Source organism: Diplotaxodon limnothrissa, linkage group LG8 (genome assembly GCF_057381915.1).
Source record: "Diplotaxodon limnothrissa isolate DT_005_m linkage group LG8, D_limnothrissa_male_GT1.1, whole genome shotgun sequence".
NCBI lineage: Eukaryota > Metazoa > Chordata > Actinopteri > Cichliformes > Cichlidae > Diplotaxodon > Diplotaxodon limnothrissa.
The window spans coordinates 7,460,382-7,479,811 of record NC_140603.1 but is presented as its reverse complement, the minus strand read 5'-3'; the positions used below and the strand labels follow the sequence as shown (position 1 = coordinate 7,479,811).

At 39.4% G+C, this 19,430-nt stretch overlaps 1 protein-coding gene across 1 annotated transcript; it reads left to right on the top strand.

Annotated features, from left to right (window-relative positions):
* The first annotated feature begins 955 nt into the window (after positions 1-955).
* On the top strand, positions 956-18,935 carry vstm4b (V-set and transmembrane domain containing 4b). Its single transcript, XM_085360398.1, has 8 exons — positions 956-1,049; positions 2,883-3,290; positions 14,510-14,563; positions 14,803-14,910; positions 15,023-15,056; positions 15,173-15,297; positions 18,202-18,266; positions 18,773-18,935. Exons 1-8 carry the CDS (start codon positions 956-958, stop codon positions 18,896-18,898), a joined length of 1,014 nt encoding a protein of 337 aa, XP_085216524.1. The 3' UTR covers positions 18,899-18,935.
* The last annotated feature ends 495 nt before the right edge of the window (positions 18,936-19,430 follow it).

The following is a 19,430-nucleotide window of genomic DNA, read 5'->3' as shown; positions in this document are numbered from 1 at the left end:
TAGATTATTTATATGTGTGTACTTGTTTATTTTACTGCATATTCTGTGACTGGCCAACATTTTGACTCCAGGAGCTTCTAGAGCTTTCGCAAAGTGGGGACGTCTTTGTCAGAGGAACATCCAGGCTGGTCAAACTGTCGCCAGACCAGGAGCATTTAAAGAGGCCTCAGTCCTTTATCTACAAATCAGAAATGTCCCAGATCATCCTAGCGCTGCTTTCTGAGGTTTGATAAAAGCCGGCAAAGTGTTCCAACAGTCCAAACAAGCAGAAAGACTGATGTACAAAAATTCATAGGCGATCTTGTTACCAGCACAAAATTACAGAATTTCGAGATATGAACACACACAGACCTGCAAAGACACAATATTAAACACGAGTGTCTGGGGATCTTTGTGAAAGCAGGACGAACTACTGCCCCAGTGAAGCGCTTTAGGAAAAATTGAATTAATGCAAAGATTCCCGCACACAGAGTCTGCAACCAACCCTCCCCCTCCTTCTTCTGTGTCAGCACATGTGTGTGTGTGTGTGTGTGTGTGTGTGTGTGTTCTAAAATAAAAGCCCTGATTGAGGTCTGTGGCTACTGTCCTCCACAGCTGGAAGTGTGATTTGCTCAGCGTCAACCTAAACAACACTCCCCTCCCCACCCTCCTTCCTGCACAGGAAATTACATTTCCCAGTCCTCCTACCAGAACCAGAGATGGTGCATGCACATGCACCCACACACACACACGCACACACACACACATATGCTCACCTGCTTGTTTCTATATGTGCAAATGTGCTCATGTGAGCCTGCCAAATGTGGTCCCACTGAGTGTGACATAAGTGGGAGGGATTAGGGGAGGTTCTGACTAGAAACAGAGAGTCCAGTGTGTCATGTTACACGCCTCAGCTGGAGAGGCAGAGGCGCAGGAGAAGAAGAGGAGGAGGAAACCTGGGGCTTCTTTTCTTCACATGCATTTAACTGAGAGTTTATGGAGGTTGCAGTTGTGGAAAATGAAGATCTCCTCTGTGGTCTTGGCTTTCCTGACCCGAGTTCTGTTTGCAGGTAGGAAAAAGTTTACTTTGCTTCATGTCAAAGTGGATGTGGTGGAGACAAAATGCTTTCCACTGTTTTTCAGAGAAACTTAGACGAAAACATCTCAAAATCGGGAAAGATTTTAGAGTGATGGATAAATAGGTGGTGAAAAATATTCCCGTTTATCTCAGAAGGTTTGTGGACTCAAACTCAGCACTGCATGTCTTTGTCCAGTTTCTGCAGCTTTGTGTGATTAGAGAGTGTGTTATCAATAGAATACACAGTTTATCAACGCAGCATATCTTTGCACAGATTGGAGGGAATTCCAGAGTGAAAATTGGTGGTTTTCCTTGTGTGTGTGTTTGAAAGTAAAACAGACTTTACAGTTTCACCTTCACATTCTTTTCAGGCGATTTAAGTAACTCATCACAGCAGCAGCACTTTACAGTCTCTAAGCTATATTTTCCTTGTTTTGTTCTGTCACTCAAGACCAAATAAAAGACAAAACTGGGGGAAAAGCCCTGATTGTAATTATGCACTGCGCTCAAAGCATGCGACTTGTTTGACAGTAAAACGCTTGCGTGTCGTGGAAAATGGGGATTGTGAAATGTGCCCAAAGTTGACAAAAGCAGAAGTGTCATATATAATGCCATACAACACGCGCAGCAGTAAAGTTTGTTCCTCAACCATCATCCCACGGATGTCATCACAGCTGCCAAAAACAACACTGCTGTCAGCTTGAGAGGGAAGAAAGCTGCTGAGCAACAACAAACTCACAAACTCACCGTGGAGTGTGTAGATATTTAGCTCTGATTTGTGATGCTCATGGCTGTTCTTTCTCAGTGCATTTACTATCAAAAGCTAAATTCAAGCCAACTATGCACTGATGTATTCTTCTACTGATGAATAACACTAGGCTGCCCACACTTACATTTGATACAATATGGACACTTTTTACACTTTTTGTGAACGGTACAGCTTTGACCCCCCAAAACTAAAACTTTTTTCAGAGCACTTTTATGATCTTTTGATGCGATGCAGTGACTTTGAGCGTCTCATTTTAAAAGTTGTTCACAATAGATTCACGTTATTAGTCAGTTCTGGGTCCAAATTAATAACATTCACAGCCACCGTTGAACCACCGTTCATCTGCTTCAGATCATTGCTAAGCTTGACACTTCTTCTTTTCTCCTCCAGTTTCCCTAAATTTGTTTGAGAACACTCTTCCATGCCAATATATGGCAGGTTTTTAAATATCACACTCGTGTTGCTCTTTGGGAATCACCTTATTGGTGCAAAAAATATTTACGTTTTTGCCTGTCAAACTGTGTTTTCTTGCATTTTTCAAAGGTTTAGCTAAAGAAATGGGAACAAATTATGTTGCTATGGGTACCAAGGTGCCTAAACTTACTTAGGTGTTACACATAAAAACAACAGTGGCTCAGGTGCCTCCTTTATGCTCGAATGATTCATGGGTCAGTGCTGAGTGGCTTAACAGAGAAAAAAACAGCAAAAAAAAGTTTTAAAATGTTGTAAATTGCACGTAATTCCATGAAGTGATGTTTTATATTACAGCACATTAAAAAGATACTGCTACTAAAAGATTACAGATGCATTGGTGCAAGTTGAAATGTTTACTTTAAAGATGGCTTTTTGAACGTGTTCATAAGTAAGCAAGTTTACATTAGAACAACTAATCTCTGCAAAGACTTGAATTCTGCACCATGTTCGTTAACTTAATCTTAATCACTTAAATTCTGAATTATTTTACAGAAGCCACAATTGTTTTTGTTAAACAACCTGCAGCCAATGGCATCCAACAGTCCAAATAATATATGCTGTAATTCTTACTCGTTTCTACAGATCTGTGTTTGGCCATCAACGCCACCATCACCCCTTCTCCCTTCACGGTGGCCCAGGAGGGAGAAAATATCACACTTACTTGTGTTGTTTCCCAGCGACGTCGCAACACAGCGTTACCTGTGGTTAAATGGACCTTTCTACCGGCGGGCACAGATCAACCAGAAGACGAACTCCTCATCGCCCGTGTCAATATGAGGAAGGAGCGTTTCTATGGCAACTACACAAAAAGTTTCCCATGGCCAAAGATGAAGCTGACAGTGGTGAAACAGGGGAAGATCTTTGAGCTGGTTATCTTGAACGTGTCCGAGGGGGACCGGGGGCTCTACATGTGCCGGGTGCAGGAGTTTAAAAAGCATCAGGCTCGCTGGAAAGCTTCATCCAACTACACTGCTGCTACTGAGCTCAGAGGTGAGGGCTTGGTTTGCTATCTTTGAACTTCCCTGTAGTTATAGTTACTGTTTGAGATTTGATAATTTATAAGTGATTTACAAACCACCATATTAGAATCAGATCCATTGACTGAGTCAATACATATGGACCTTTGTAAATGTGAGAGTGGTGCTTATAGATTTAATCAAAGGGATGCTCCAATCCAAACTATGGTTCCCAATGGTAACACCCAGTTTTAGGTCATATGGATAACAATAACTTTCAACAGTGGATATTTTGCAGCTAAAAAGTTTAACTGGGAACAGGTCAGTAATATTACTGAGTATGAAAAGTGCATCTTAGTTTCTCAGAAGTAAAGATGGGAACAGGTTCATCAGTGTATAGCTGACAAATGTATCTGCAAATTCCAAAGACTTTAAATATCTCATGAGCTACAGTACATACTATGATCAAAAGACCCAGAAGCTGGAGAACATCCATCTCTGTGCACAAGTGACAAGGCTGAAAATCAATATTAGAAGCTTGTGGTCTTCGAGACCTCAGGCATCAATGCATTAAAAACAGACATGATTCTGTCAAGCAAATCACTCCACGGACGTGCAGAAATCACTGTTTCTGAACATGAAGAGTGTTCTGTGGTCAGATTAATCAAAGTTTAAAATTCCAAAGAGGAGAGCCTGCATCTCTGATAAGGATGTACGTGCCTATAGAACTGGCTTCTTGGATATCTGGAAAGGCAGCATGAGTGCTGAAATATCCAGCTTTTACAGCAACGTATGCTCCCATCTAGATCACATCCTTTTAAGAGAGGGTCTTGCATATTTCAGTGAGACAATACTGAACTGCACACTGCAGCTATTGTAACAGCATGTCTTCACTGTAGAACTATCCGGACACTGAGTCTGGGTTTGTGTTCTAGACCTTTCACCAACTTAAAACATGTGCCGCATGATTACACTAAAAATATGAGAAAGAAGACCCGGGACTGTTACCTGAAATAATCATAATAAATACATAGGACAGACAGATGCAATTTTGGAAGCAAAAAGTGGGTAGTCCTATACTGAATATAGTAACTTATCATTAGACACTGCTAACAGCTAGTATTTAGTTGCGATTCATAAACTTCAAATGATTCAGAAAATGGTCCAAGCAACTCATTAGCAGGCAGAGACACAGGCGTCTGAGTCGTTCCTCAGTTAGTGGTTTGTTAAGAAACTGTGTAACTCTGGGCTGGAACTTCACATTGGGTGGCCTGTTAAAACTGCCACACTGAAGATCCAAATCAACTTCAGATGAAATGGTTACACTTGAAAACACTAGGTGATGTTCACAAAAGCATATTGCTGCATTTACAGTCTACATCCTTGAAAAGTTGTAGACTTCAACACGTGTGCATGTTAAACCAGTTTCGCATATGCTTTCACAAAGACTCCTCTGCAACCATTTGTGAATCCAGAGTTTGAAATTGAATGCCCACTTTGTACATCCATCCATTTTAGTGGGCACACACAGTGCCCCTTATGTTTAAGGAATAAAGGATTAGCAAAATTACAGTATGTCGAATGTATTTGATGGAAAAATAAATGATCTTTAAATTTTGGAGGATGTGGAAATTGTCCTAAAACATTTGGGAATGTATGTGGCTTGCAGCATCACGGCACAGTTTCTCTTAGAAAGTCTTCAAATCTGATAGTGGAGGGTGGAGGCTTGACAGCTATCTCTACAACCACAACACAAGCAATGAGAAATGCAGGTTTGTTAATAGTTCATCTAAAAAAAATGTTTAAGCTGTTGTAGGTTTGTCTACAAAGATAATCCACTGGCAGCAGCAAAACACTGTCACTACCTTGGACTGCATCTGGCAGAAAATTGAAGGGGTCACAAAAGCCTCCAACTAAGGGCTTAAAGTAAATTGGTGACATTCATAAACTTACAGACTTTAAGAGACTCAAGTTAATGTCAACTGTGATAGCTATTTGACCTAAAGGGGTCATTATGTGTCAACAGTAGCAGTAGTGTGTGACCATAGCTGGATGATGTAATGCATCAGGCTGAAGAGGCTGCTGAAGTGGGTTTAGTGAGCAAAAACATAATCCTGCTTTAGATTTGGGAGGGGGAATGTCATTGGTTAGTGAAGAAGCCTGCCGATTAAAGGATCCGATCCTCCGTCTCAACAAGTTGCGGCTGTGACTGACTAAATGATCGTGGAGACAGAGCAGCAAGAAAGTAGTGAGGTTTCCACTGCTACCACATGAGACGTTCACATAATGGAATGGATGACACATTCAGTGGTACCAGATACTGCTCAGAAATCCACTCGCTTTCATAAAAACCAGAAGCATCTTTAAAAGGAGTTTTTCTTCCCTGCTTTTAATTTGTGCCAGATTTGCAGAAACCGTTCAGCAGTTTCTGTTGATCTCTTATTTGTTCTTGTCTCACCTGCGACATCTATAAGCTAAATATAGCAATATACTGTAAATAATAAGTGTAGCATACATAAAAGTCTAATAATAAGATCTTAGTAGAAGGGGTTAGATATGACCTCAATCGCAAGCACAGGTAGAGAAAATCAGGCTTCAGATTTGTGATCAGTTATCGTGGTTTTGGTTGTTGAAAAGGAAGCTAATAATTGAGCTAATGCTACCGTTTCATCTAGAAGATAAAAATGTTATCGCTGATGTTTCTAAATGACTCGTGTTTCATCAGTTTCAGTGAGTTAGTTCTAGAAATATGGTAGATCAGACTGTTATGTCTACAAAGGATGTAAAAATATACTGTATGTACCTAAAACCTTTTTTAAACTTTTACCTGTCTGGTAGTGCTAGCAAGCAGAATCATGATCTGAATGCACTGTTGTGCCAAACACATTTTCTTGGCAAGAAGAAAAAAGACGTGACAAAGAGAAGAAGGGAAGAAGGACATAAAGAAAAATAAACTTGTTTTTGTAATATGACCTGTAATCTTTACCATCTGAAATAACACTTGGATGTTATAGTATTGCAAACAGTACCTAGTTAGCCAAGTTTGCTAATATTTGTATCCTATGTAAGCGAGGGTAAACACACTTTTGCTTGAAAAACCTGCTAAAACCACAGACCACATTTTGGACATTGCTTCGTCATGTGGAGAAATTCAGTGCTTGAGTGACCTCTCGTGCTTTGTTATGGTCGCTAAGCTATGATTCACAGTTCAAGAGAGTTTGGGAAAAGATTACTGGCTGCACTAGCAAGTCGACACTCGTCCACTCTTCATGGTCTGATAAAAGTGGACAATACACATTCAGAGTGCAAGAGTATTCGTTAATAGTGTCACTAATGCTAATGGCTACAGAAAGCACTTGAAATTATCATTCCGAAAATAATAGTTTATTGAAATAATTAGTTGAGTCAGAGTGTTTTATCCTCGCAACAATCCGAATACAGTTCCATTTTAAATTTATAACCATACGGTGTCTTCCTCCTTACATTTTGATCACCGCATTTTCCATGAATGCATTCCTACAGGCTGTGACTTTTGTGGCCAAGTCTGGGGCGAAGCAGACACGGAGTCCCTATTGAGAGCTGTTGACACTGGCCTTGAGATTGAGTTTCCCTCCCTAAAGTAGAACAGACAGGAAGCCCAGAGAGACTCAGCAGAAATGGAACAAGAGATAGCTGTGCTCAGGAAGGTAGAGCTTGAATATTCATTTACAATGACAGTCGAGTGGGCAGCAGGCTCGTGTTGGGCTCTTAACCTTTTGTGGTTGAGGATGTGGGGAGCTATTTTCATCCAAGGAAGCTCCATTCCATCATGGTTTGAGTGATGATAATAATAAAGAAGCTTACTGTGTCATTTTTCAATACTGCAATTAGGACATGGCAAGTACACCTCATGATTCAACAGCTTGTAGAAGCACCTTTAGCAGCAGTAACTGTGATAAGTGACCATTTTCTATGAGACTCGATTTAAATGAAGTTTTTTTTTTTATTAGTGCCAAAACACAGCAGTCACCTAAAGGCCTTTTATACTGGAATGTAAAGTTAGTATAAATTTATTATTTCGACCACTCTTCCTCTAGAAATGACTTCAGTTCAGTAAAATGTGTTATTTTTTCTTTCTTAAGCAGTGTGAACACTGGAACTCTTTGCACTTCGCTTTTGAAGCTGACGGCTGGTCGCTCCGGTTGCTAAAGTAACCGTCTAATGTATTTATGACCCGGTTTTCTTCAGTGTCATTGGTAGTCACTTCACATACTCATCTGGCAGTAGAGAAAAGTTTATCTTGAATTCTGCCCCCTTTCAATCATCAATGGTTATTACATCCATAGTCATCTGAAGACATGGATTGTCATTTACCTTCTATGATCTCTCACCACCACCTAGCTGTGCATCACTTCCTGTGAGGATTTGATCCTGTGCTTGAGATCATTGCTCTGTTCAATGACCCAGTTTTGGCTTTGGAAACACAGCCTCACAATTAACTCTAGAGTGCTTTGGCATACATAAAACTTCATAATCGACTCAGAGACTGCAGGGTGCCGAAGTCCTGTGGCTGAAAAAGAAAAAACCCAAATCATTACCCGTCCATCATTGTGCTTGATAGTTTGTATGAGGTGGCTGTTCTGATATGCTGTGTTTGGCTTGCACAAAACGTGGTGCTGTCCCTTATGGACAGACATCTCCACTTTGGTCTCATCTATCCACAGTTAATTGTTCCATAAGTTTTGCGGTTTGTTCAGGTGTAGCTTTGTAAAGCTAAGCTGTGCTGTCCTGTTCTTTTTAGAGAGAACAGGGTTTCTCCTGGCATCCTTTTCAAAACAAGCCATACTTGTTCAGCTTTTTTCTAAGCACGCTGTCATAAACTGTCATGTTTAACATACTAACTGAGGCCCATAGAGACTGAGATGTAGACCATGAGTTTTTGCAATTTTTATGAGCATTGGGCAGTTTTCTCGACATGCATTTGCCTCCACTTTGTTACATTAGGGTGGACTCTCGCCTTACTTGTTACATATGACCAGAGACTCTTGGCATTTAAGACACTGGAAACCCAGTAGCATAAACTTTTCAGCATACAGGGCAGTTCGATAGAATTCTTTTTTAACAGACACAATAGACTGTACTCAGATTCGATCTGTTTATCTCACTGCTGTCAATAAATCAGAACCAATAAAATGGAAACGTTTCCTGCTCAAAGGTGAAGATTGCTCTATAACAGTAATGTAATAAGGCAAACAACAATGTTCTGAAAAAATGTTTTGCTAAACATTAATCTTAATAGTTCTGTTGCTTATAGCTAACCTAAAAGTGACTGAAAGTCAGAAACCAGAGGCACATGCAACACAAACGCTTGCCTTCTTGGCTCTTCATGCCTCTGCTGTCCATTCAACTTCCTTATGTAGACTTTTGTCTTTGTTATACTTCATCTATTCTGGAGCGCTATTCTTCGCATCTAGCCAGTGACATCTAACAAGCTTTGATATGTCTGTGAATGGAGCCCTTTCAAGCAAAAAAAGTTGTTTTATTTACACATTCGTCACAATTTGCTAATCAGACTTGTAGATTCCTGGTGCTGCTACTTACTCATGTACTTATTAAAGTCTTTCTTCCTCCATTTTTCCTCTCTGGCACACTTCAGAATCGTTGGCAAACTCAGAAAATATTCCATTAGTTTGATGGCTGCCTGCAGTGCTTCATAATGCTGCTGGTGTGGTGGACTTGACATAAAAAACAAAAACTCTCCTTTTTAGGAAGAATAATCCCACTGCTTTTATCGTGTATTACATTTCAGTAAAGTCTCACCATTACTTCTATTTCATCAAATTTCATGGAATTCTTATGCTGGGATAGCATCAGGTGACCAGGTGTTTCCACAATCTCACACAAACAAAATCCCGATTACTCTGCTTAATACTGCTAAAAAGAACACACCCAGAGAGGCTGCAGGGTTTTGTAGAAAAACTTAGGGCAGTGTAGAACGTGGGCACGGTCTCGTCTTGGCATTAACTAAGTGTACTCTTAGGTATTTTTGTAAAACATATGGGCCATATGAGCTAACTAGAGGTACATGGCACACGGATGTGGTATGGGTTTAGTCGGAACGAAGGAAAAATAAAATGAAAATTAGAACCATAAACATCTTTTTATAGCTCTATCTATGAGGGGACATATGACTAAGAAGCCAACAAAGTATGTCTATGTTTGTGTCCATAAAGGGGACATGGGGACACAGTGAACAAGTGTACAGACTGACTCTTAGAAGAAAAGATTCATAGAGACAACAGGAAGTTAAAGGGTTTATTATTCAAAGCATTTTTCAAACCTTTGTTTAGACACACAATGTGGCTGTGTACTTACATTCATCTCTGGTCATTTATAATACAGTAAATTATCCTCTGTGATGGATTTAGTCACAGAGGATCATTATTCAGTCTGGTCTACGTCTGTGTATTGATGTTTACAGTGTTGGGTTTGTTGGTGCACAAAAAGAGCCACAACTCTGAAAGACAGTTGGCAGCCGAAGACAACGCCGAGCCTCTGAGAGACGAAAAAAGGAGAGTGATGAATGTTTCCACTGTAGCGTGATGGAGCCTTTCAAAAGTTGCACTAGGATGAAGACATTCTCAATATGAGGATAAAAGGCAGTTTTATGGCATACAGCACTCTAGATTTATCCAGTTTCTGATTATTCCAGCATGTGCATCTGCACTGACAGAGCTACACCGAACCTGAGGCAAAAACAAAAACCCACATAAATGTCAGAGATGTTATCAAGACTGAGCCTGTGAATAATTTACAATGAAGGCAGGGCTTGCATTTATATTAAATCAGCTGCCATTTATTTTGGCTGCTTTAAATATCTGACTGAGAAAATTAGCAGCTCACTGTGAGACGCTGTTTTAGCTCATAAGCGTTTTTGCTGTTGTTGGATCTCAAAGACTTTTGGTTTTATTTATCATTATTTACTAATGCTACTTTATGCTCGTCATGAGCAAAGGTGATAGTAGGGAAAATTAAATTTTAGTGTTAGTGTTACCATATAAAATATGGCATATTACATAGGAGGCAAACTGTACAGTGTACATTACTGGCAGTAACTGTGGAACTGATTGCTAACCTCCAGTCACACAGGCCTAAAAACTAGTCAGAAACACCCTGGTGACCACTGGTCACGACCAATTGGTGAGTATTTGTGGGAGGTTGTTTGTTGTCACCAGGTGAAACTGGTGTGGAAGAGATATACAATTAAGCACTGAAGGTCTCATTGTAATTATTTTGGTCATTAGCAGCTCAAACAGGTCATTTGATGATTGCTTTAGGAGTTAATCTCCATTCAGTTCAATTCAATTTCATTTATACAGCGCCAAATCACAACAACAGCCTTAAAACATCTATAATAATTGTAAAAAATAAAGTGGCTACTTCACGGATTTCACCTGTCGCGGGTTATTTTTGGAACGTAACTCCCACGATAAACGAGGGACTGCTGTATATTAATATCGGTGTTCATGCATTAAAAGTAGCCCGCGAGGTATCAGAATGAATATATCTATGGTCAACAGTGGAAACTGTCAAAGGAAGTTGGACAGAAGAGTGAGTCTGATATTATTATTTTCATCACAGGTTTAGATTCTGACAGTTATAATCCAATAGTTATCCAATCTTCTTCTTTTTTTAAAGTTCAACGGCTGTGTTTCCAAACAGCAGAATGTAGGTCACATACGGTCAGTCTAGGATTAGTGGGTTCACAGATGGTGACTAAATACAAAGGTACAAACAGTCTGAGGACCACTGCTTCAGTCCAAACTCTTCAATGACTACACAGGGCATGAAAAGCACAGTTCAGCTTACTGCAGACTGGGAAGGATCTAGCGTGGCTGGTTTGTGCATTTAAACATTTGTGCCATCTGCAGTTTTACATTCTGTAAAGGTATCATGTTAGAGAAATTCAGATCTTAAACCATGTGGCATTTGCAGAAACTCTTTTCTCTGACTTCAGACTTTCTTGTAAACTTCTTACTACTCTGTCATACTTGACATCTTCTAATTGTGAAATTTGTGATTGTGTGCAATTTTTGTCTCACACAGCTGCTTCTTCCAATATTTATGAATTTTCTGAAGCCAAAATCTGAAGAAATAAAATTTTAAAAATTCTGAAAACATTGCATATAGATATTTTAGCTTCTGGATTATCTGAGGTATGCTTATTTCCATACTTGCTTATTTGTCAGTTACCCAGTGTGCCTGTGGGAAAGCCTATGGAGAGCCTGCCTGTCCTCAGCTGCTGGTGGTTTAGAGTATTTCAAGATGCACTGGTGGGTGTCACTTCACAAGCTTCCTGCCACCAGCCCAGCAAAAGTACAGCAGTGTTAAGACTCCTGTGGTGAGATGGGGAGGAGAAATGAGTGAGTGTGTGGGGTGAAATTTCATGTGGAGCATTGGAAACATGTTTTCTCTGTCATCTTGGACACATACAGCACGTCTTGGATTCAAATTACACATGCATTCATTCTCCATTCATGGTTATTTTTAATTTTTGGTGGTGTAACATTTTCTGACAGTAAAAACAAATATGGACGTAACTTCCGGGTTTGAAAATGAAAGCCAAGATGGAACTGCCTTAAAGATGTGTCCTTTCAAATAGCCACTAGGGGGCGATACCTGTGACTTCAAAAGGACTTCCTGTCCTATAGAAATCTATTACAAAACATGTCCCTCAAAGATGAGTTTATCAAGCACTTTTCTTGTTAATTTATGGGCTCAGTTACTTAATAAGGAATAAAACATTAAGTTAATTTTGAAAAAATTAGTCATCCTTATTTTCAGAAAAGAATGTCCAGGATATAGTTATCATCTATTGACTTGTGATCGACAAGCCAATTAATATTTGGTTTCAGACTCAGATCTTCACCTTACTTTTCACATCTTGCTTCAAATCACCAACCCAGTAACAGGAAACGTCATAAAGGATTTCACGAACGAATGGACGCAGTAGCTACATCAACTTACACAGATTAAGAGTAAACCCCATACTGTACAAGAATAGGGGAGACCGGGGATAGTTGTAACGTGGGTCAGTTGTAACACTTTCAATTTCTCCAATCAGGGCTAAGTTTCAAATGATGTGACTCATCCTGTGCATGCCCAATTCAGTTCTGCTATCACATGTGAAAAATCAGCACATTTTGTCAAACACAGACAATTTAACACAAAAAAAGTAATTTGTATGCCAAAAAGTAAGTTTTTCTACTTTATTTCAATTTCTAATAGCATTATCTGCTTTGCAGTTAAACTCATCAAACTTAAATTATGTTATTTGTATGTCTATGGGGATATCTTCTGTGTAAGTCTTTAGTGCTAATGTTTTAGCCGTTGGCTGTAATGTTAGCTAGTTCATGGCTACAGGAGTCTGGGTCAGTTGTAACAGCAACAGTCTGGGTTAGTTGTAACAATAATGCAGATGTTACAACTTACCACACTATTACTTTAACTTATATTAAACAAGGCAACGACATCAGCAGAGAGAGGTCCACTGGTCGCATTTGTATATGCGGTTAATGCCGTTGGAAACACAATTCCTCCACTGTTTGTGTTCCCACACATACATTATGCAGACCTCTGTGTCAGAGATGGACCAGTAGGAAGTACTGGTAGTGGAAATAAATCAGGATGGGTGCAAGAAACAGATTTCCTCATCTTTCTGAAGCACTTTGCAAACCACACCAAGGTAAGCCATGATAAAAAGTAATGGAATTGCGATGCTGGTGAACAACTACATTTTTTCAGCTTCATTGTTATGTTCAAAATTGGTGCAAGAGTTGTAGGTTATAATGCCCACTGAGCCAATGAGGCCAAACTCAAGGAAGACCAACCAAAATTAATGAAATATTCAGTTGCAGAAAATTCCATAATTTGTCTTTTTTGGGGGGTTGGAATATGTTCAAAAGTTAGATTTCTGCATTCTGTCACACACACACACACGTAGCTACATTAATGGATGTAAGTGCATTCATGTGTTGAATAAACAAAGATTACATGTTAATATTTTGTTAGTACCCTTATTTCATTGTGTTACATTTTACCCCAGGATATGTTACAACTAACCCAGACTATGGGGTTAATTGTAACATTTCACTCTTTGTGTTTGAGACCACACCATGCAATGGGTAATTGTGCTGCAGAGAAAATAGCTGCACTATTTAATAGCAGAGACATGTAAATACTTTGCATTACGTTTTGAATCCACTACCTTAAAAGAGCTCCAATTTACAGACAGAAATGTCAAAAATGTTACAACTATCCCCGGTCTCCCCTACTATATATGTTTTGTACGTGTGTATGTTTACACATACATTCACATACATAAAATCAAACATACTTGGCACTATTTAATTTAATGAGCTAAGTTGGGAAGGCCCAGAGACCAAGTTTCTAGCTCATGGAGCTAATGTTAATTAGCCTACTAGCTAATCAATCAACTTAGTCAAGTCAACAGACATTAAATTCACTTGTTCAGCTGCTTTATGTAAGCTACTCACAGCAACAACAATTTCTAAAAGCTTCCAGTTGATTGGATGGAGTGTTGCAAAGAACTCACAAAAAGATACTTTTTTAACATTTATATTCACCAATCTGGAACTAAAAGCTAAATACTGCGCTAATGATATAATACTGGTTACTGATAAATGCTAATTTCGGAATAGATCAATGCATTTCATTTTATTTCATGATCCATCATCAAGTTCAGGAAATACTCACTAGAAATATGTTCAATGTTAAATGGACTTGTTCTTATATAGTAATTTTCTACTCTACCTGAGCACTCAAAGCTTTTTATACAATGACGTATGCTGGCCACACAAAGCCCGGTGCTACTTGGGTCAATTGTGATGTTTTGTCTGGAGACGAGAAACTTAACAACCCATGTAAGAGAAGAAACAAGCCTGAGGCGACGTGTTTAGCCAAAGTGTGCAGAGGTTGCCCTTTTCTTAACGTTGGATTATGTCTGAGTGTGAGGTGAAAGTTTGCAAAGATGCATAACTGTTGCACTAATGTCTGACTCAATAAGATGTTTAGTCTTTGAACTGTGGACGGTGAATCAGAGACAAAATCAGGCAGGGAGGAGGCCAAAATAGACTCCCTGTCCTCCTGCAATTAGCTTTATTTAAACTCGAGCCGGTGTGTAATCAGGCAGCAGGGAACCCACAGTGATGACTACGGACTTCATGTGTTTCTTTTCTCTCATTTTCACTGTAGTGCATGTCCTACCAGCCACCAAGGCCAAAGAAAGTCTGTGGAGCTTGTTTGAAGGTAAGTGCAGATATTTTTAGTCTGTGAATGTGTGTGTTTGCATTTGTGTGGTGAACTGGCACTGTATAGTCCTTGGTAGATAAAAATAGCCCAACCCAAAGGATGTACTCCAGTACCTTGAAATAGTTTGGCCAAACATGTTCTCATTTTTTCTTCCATTTACATTTTTGTGCACAGTTAAAGTTACAGTACAGGCTCCTGCAGTGTTGGACTGGTGCATGCCTGTTTGTGTTTTTCAGATGTGTACCTGTGTGCAGTGCTGATCTGCTCAGTGGGTCTGCTGTGCATGTGCATGTTCACCGTGACAGTGACCTGCCAGTACATACATAGGAAGAAGAGGCTAAAAGGTCAGCAGCATTAAAGTCTAGTCTTCTTGTAACTCTTTCTGACGTTGCCGTTTTCTTCTTTTTGTCTATGATTTCATCTTTTTCAAATAACAGTCCGATATTGTCTTTGCAGACAATTACCACTTGGTCAAAAGCCCGCAAAACAGGTAAAGGTTTAAGAGCAAGCCATCTCTAAAAAAAATCTACAAAATTGTAATAATAATTAAAAAAAACAACTATTACTCACATAAACTGAACCTTTGCTAATGTGATTCCACTACAGCTCAGGAGAAACAGTCACCAGTGTGATCAGTGTGTCTCCTGCTCTACCAAAGAAGGAGAGGAGATACAGGAAGAAAAGGAGCCGAGACTACCAAGAGGAGATACCACCAGAGATACCGGCAAAAGGTAATCACAAGTTTGCTGATTTAATGTTTTCTAAAACATGCTGGAAAACTTGAGTGAATACTTAAAATTAGTCTTACAGATATTTATATTATATTTATATTATAATTTCTGCAATAGCAGAACATATAGTTGTGAAAATCTAAGTAGACCCTTAGTGCTCCCATAGGAATTAAGAAGATAGGTAGCAGGCACGTTCTGTTCATTAAATACATTTGATTAACTGATCAGCAATTGTGACCACGTCTAGAAATGCAGAAATTCTGGCATTTTAGTAACACATCACAATATTCCCAGGAACAAGTATCCTAGCAAATTCCCAAAAATGCAAGATCTATATGTTAGTCTCTACAAGCCTCTGTGAGCATGTTAAATGTTAAAATTCTGACAGTTTGGAAGGGCTGCCAGCTGAAAGCGCCTTCTCTCTAAAATTAACATGGGAGCACAGGTTAGGTTTGCAAAGCTGCATGTGAGCAAACTATAAGACTTCTGGAACAATGTCCTTTGTACAGACTAAACCATATGGAAATGTTGGCCAAAAGAAAACCAAACATACCAGCTGTGAAGCAAGGTGGTGGAAGAGTCATGACTTGTTTTGTAACTACAGGGTCTGGGCAGTGTTACGAAATCAGTTTCACCCCGGTTCTTTTATTCCTCAAGGCATCCAGAGACGGCACCGGACCTCAGTAGTCATTTTCACAAAAACCTTTATTCATCTTCATTTAAGCATGCATCTTCTAGAAGGGGAGACGTGCAAGGCCAGTGTCCCTCTGCAAATCTTCCACTCCTTTGTTTGTTACAGTCAGCTTTATAGAAGCGACCCCATCCTAAAACCCCCATGGTGTACTGCAAACTCTGTGTCTCTGTGTGTATGCACGAGCACGTGAGTGCCTGTGTGTGCGCGTACCCGTGTGTCTATGTGAGTGCACGTGAGTGAGTGTGCATGTGGGTGTGGGTGCGTCATAACAATCAAAGCACTGTGTGTGTGTCTCTGCGTACGTGACTTCCTGTCGGTCATAAAAGTAATCTCCTCACCCGAGCTACACCAAATTCCTCTACACAACATAGAAAACAGAATTAACATATTACAAACACTGAGACCACCACTCTGCATCCACTGGGCCATTGGCCTCTTGTTGTCTTACATTTACAGATAAGGTGGAGAGTCTCCTACAAACCTACTTCTAAGTTTATAACAGTTATGAGTTTTATTAAAGGTACAAGCATCAGCAACACCCAACTGTAGCTTCCTGTCTCCTTCTATGGCAGGCAGACCCCCAGTGTCCATAAATTCCTTTCTCTCTAAACAATTACACACACTCTCAGGCCTACAGCTAAGCCAAACTAAAACACACCTTATTCCTCTGATCTAAACAAATTTAACACATCATATTATAATAATTATTTACAGCAGCTTTCACTTGTTGAGTTGACTATGAACTCTATATACCAGTATTCTAGAGCCAAATGGAGGTCATCTGCCTGACAGCTAAAGCTTGTCAAAATTGAGTTATACAACAGAACGGCTGAAAACGAAAAGAATTGTAATTGTACAGTTAAAGACCGGGCTTCCACACAGTAAATGCTGTGGCAGGACCTTAAGAGAGCTGTGCATAAACAAAAGACTGCAAACCTTAATGAACTGTCACCACGTTCTAAAGAAGAGTGGATCAACATTCCTCCACATCAAAGCGAGAGACTGATGAAGTCATATAGAAAATATTACTTCAAGTTGTCGCAGCTAAAGGTGGTTCCACGAGCTGCTAAATCATGGGGTGCGCATAATGTTTTCAGAGGACTGTACAGAGTTGTGTGAAGATTGTTTCTTTGTACATGACTGTAAGAAAAATCCCAACTTAAAAGTTTGCTCTGACTTCATGTTGTTCTCATAAATTTCTAAATATGAAAATACACTGGCATTCCACATATACACTTAGTTATGGAGCGGTTTCCTTAAATTAGCTGGGAACATGTTCCCACTCTTAAACCAATGCTGAGTCACACCAAATTCACTTCTTAATTAGCAAGTGGAATTCTATGGATAATTTTTCCAATGATAGGTAAAAAAAAAAGTTATTCTGGATTTTCACTCCGCCTAGGTCTTAAAAAAGATTTTAGAATGACCAGAATTCCTAGTTTAGAAACATTTTAGGACAATTATCAGCAAATTACAGAAATTATAGTAACTTTGAAAACTGAAATGCGTTCCTTTTGTGTCTTTTGTGTCTTTTGTGCCTTAATAATTTTGCGTAATTTTATGTTAGCTACTCCACCACATGCTTTCAGTGGGTTTTGCTGCTTTTTTATTACCAAGCAATGTTGCCACACTGTTATAAGATAGATGAACGTAGTTTAGGGTTGTCTTGCTGTGATATAAAATGTCTGCCATGAAAATGTCTCAGCGATGGTATAGTATCTCTCTCCAAAATCTGTACTCATTCAGTGGGGGGGGGGCCATCTGCCGCAACTGGTTGGGGAGAGAGAAATTAATGAATTAATGGGGCCATTAACCATACACTAATACACAAATGCACTCCCCATACAGATAGTGGCTCTGAACTGTGCTGACAAGTTAACTGATTCTTATCTTTTTTTAGGTCAGAAGATGATGAAGTTTTTTAGAAGTGTTCCTGCATCCATGTAATGTGTTACAGAATGACCTTGTTTTTAATGCAGTTCTCCCCGAAGGCCTAAACATATTGTCCGTTTGAAACAAATTTCTTGTTCCTAGGTTGTCTTTGTACTATTTTGAATTGGGGTTGAGTTATTTGCAAATCCCTGCATTCTGTATCCCAACTTTTTTGTAGGGAAGCATGGCAATGCAACTGGGACCTTCAAATATTCCCAGTTACAACAGTATCTACCTTCTATTGGCTCAGTTAACAACTTGTCTTGTCCCTTGTGCAGTTCCCATTGGAGACAAAACACACAAACCGAAACTTTTAAAACCTCAACCAAGAAAAGTAGTGTTGGTGAGTACCATTCATGCCTGATTATCAGTTAGCAATGTCCTTTTTTGCATGTTTAAGGTGAGGTACAAGGACTGAACTGAACTGAAAAAAGAGTGGAAAACCAGACAATGCAGACAAAAACTTTTAAATATAACTTTGAAATTAAATGAACAGTTAAGCAGAATGTCTAAGGGCAAAGGTGCCAGAAAAACTGTGCCACATAACCAATCTTTTATTGCTGTTGGCATGAAGTGGCTCTGTGGCAGCTTGGTATGGTAATGTCATAAAATACTTGAAGAGGTAATTAAATTTTAGGTTACCTCAACCCAGAACTGCTGCAGGGTGGTGTTTACACACAGCATGCTCCAAGTTACCAAAACCAGTGATTTACCAAACCCTACAGCATCTTTAGCAATGTAATATATTCATGCAGTTCTATAATTTTTTTCTAGCCTTCCTTTTCTAACCGCTAACTAGCTCTCTCCTCTCCTCCATCATTATTTTTCTCTGTCCTCTTTGATCTCTAGCCGAGGATAGTGGAGGAGAACCTGACCTACGCAGAGCTGGATCTGGTGAAGCCAATTCCAGAGACCAAGGCATCACGTAGTGGCACAGTGTACGCCCAGATACTGTTCGAAGAACAGCAGCTATGAGAGAGACACATACACCACTAGTACCTGTGCCTTGTGTAAAAAAAAGTACTTTCTATTTATAGTCTGTATTGTTTTTTATATTTAAATGATTTGTGAAGGAAAAAATGTCTCAAAATTATGGCAAAATATGATTTTATATGAACTTTTGTATAACTTCTTTTTGTGAGACCACGGTGCAAACTGATTATTTTTTATTACTGGACTTCTTATTTCTTGTTTTCTTTTGTACCCACAATTGAAACCTGTGTAGCCGAGCCTGGGAACGCAATCGAAGACTTCTGTGCTGATTTAGACCTGATTCGTCTGTCATGACAATCGGAAGGGAAAATGGAGGTTTGGATATGTGAGACAAAACTTTACATGTTAGTGAGTGAATAAGGTGCTGTGAAGCTGACATGACGAGTGACAGTCAGGTTTGCTCTGCTGCTGTTTGTGACTTTAAAAAGATAACTTTTGAAGTGTCGTTTCAAGCCAAACAAGGTTGATACGCTCATGTCAAGCAAACGTTGCGTCTTAACTGCAGAATTCATTG

Bases quoted from the DNA above. Each gene is read 5' to 3' on its own strand.
- vstm4b (XM_085360398.1), top strand. From the start codon at position 956: ATGCATTTAACTGAGAGTTTATGGAGGTTGCAGTTGTGGAAAATGAAG. The intron at 3,291-14,509 runs GTGAGGGCTTGG...TTTTCACTGTAG, and splicing joins TGCTGCTACTGAGCTCAGAG to TGCATGTCCTACCAGCCACC. The intron at 14,564-14,802 runs GTAAGTGCAGAT...TGTGTTTTTCAG, and splicing joins TCTGTGGAGCTTGTTTGAAG to ATGTGTACCTGTGTGCAGTG.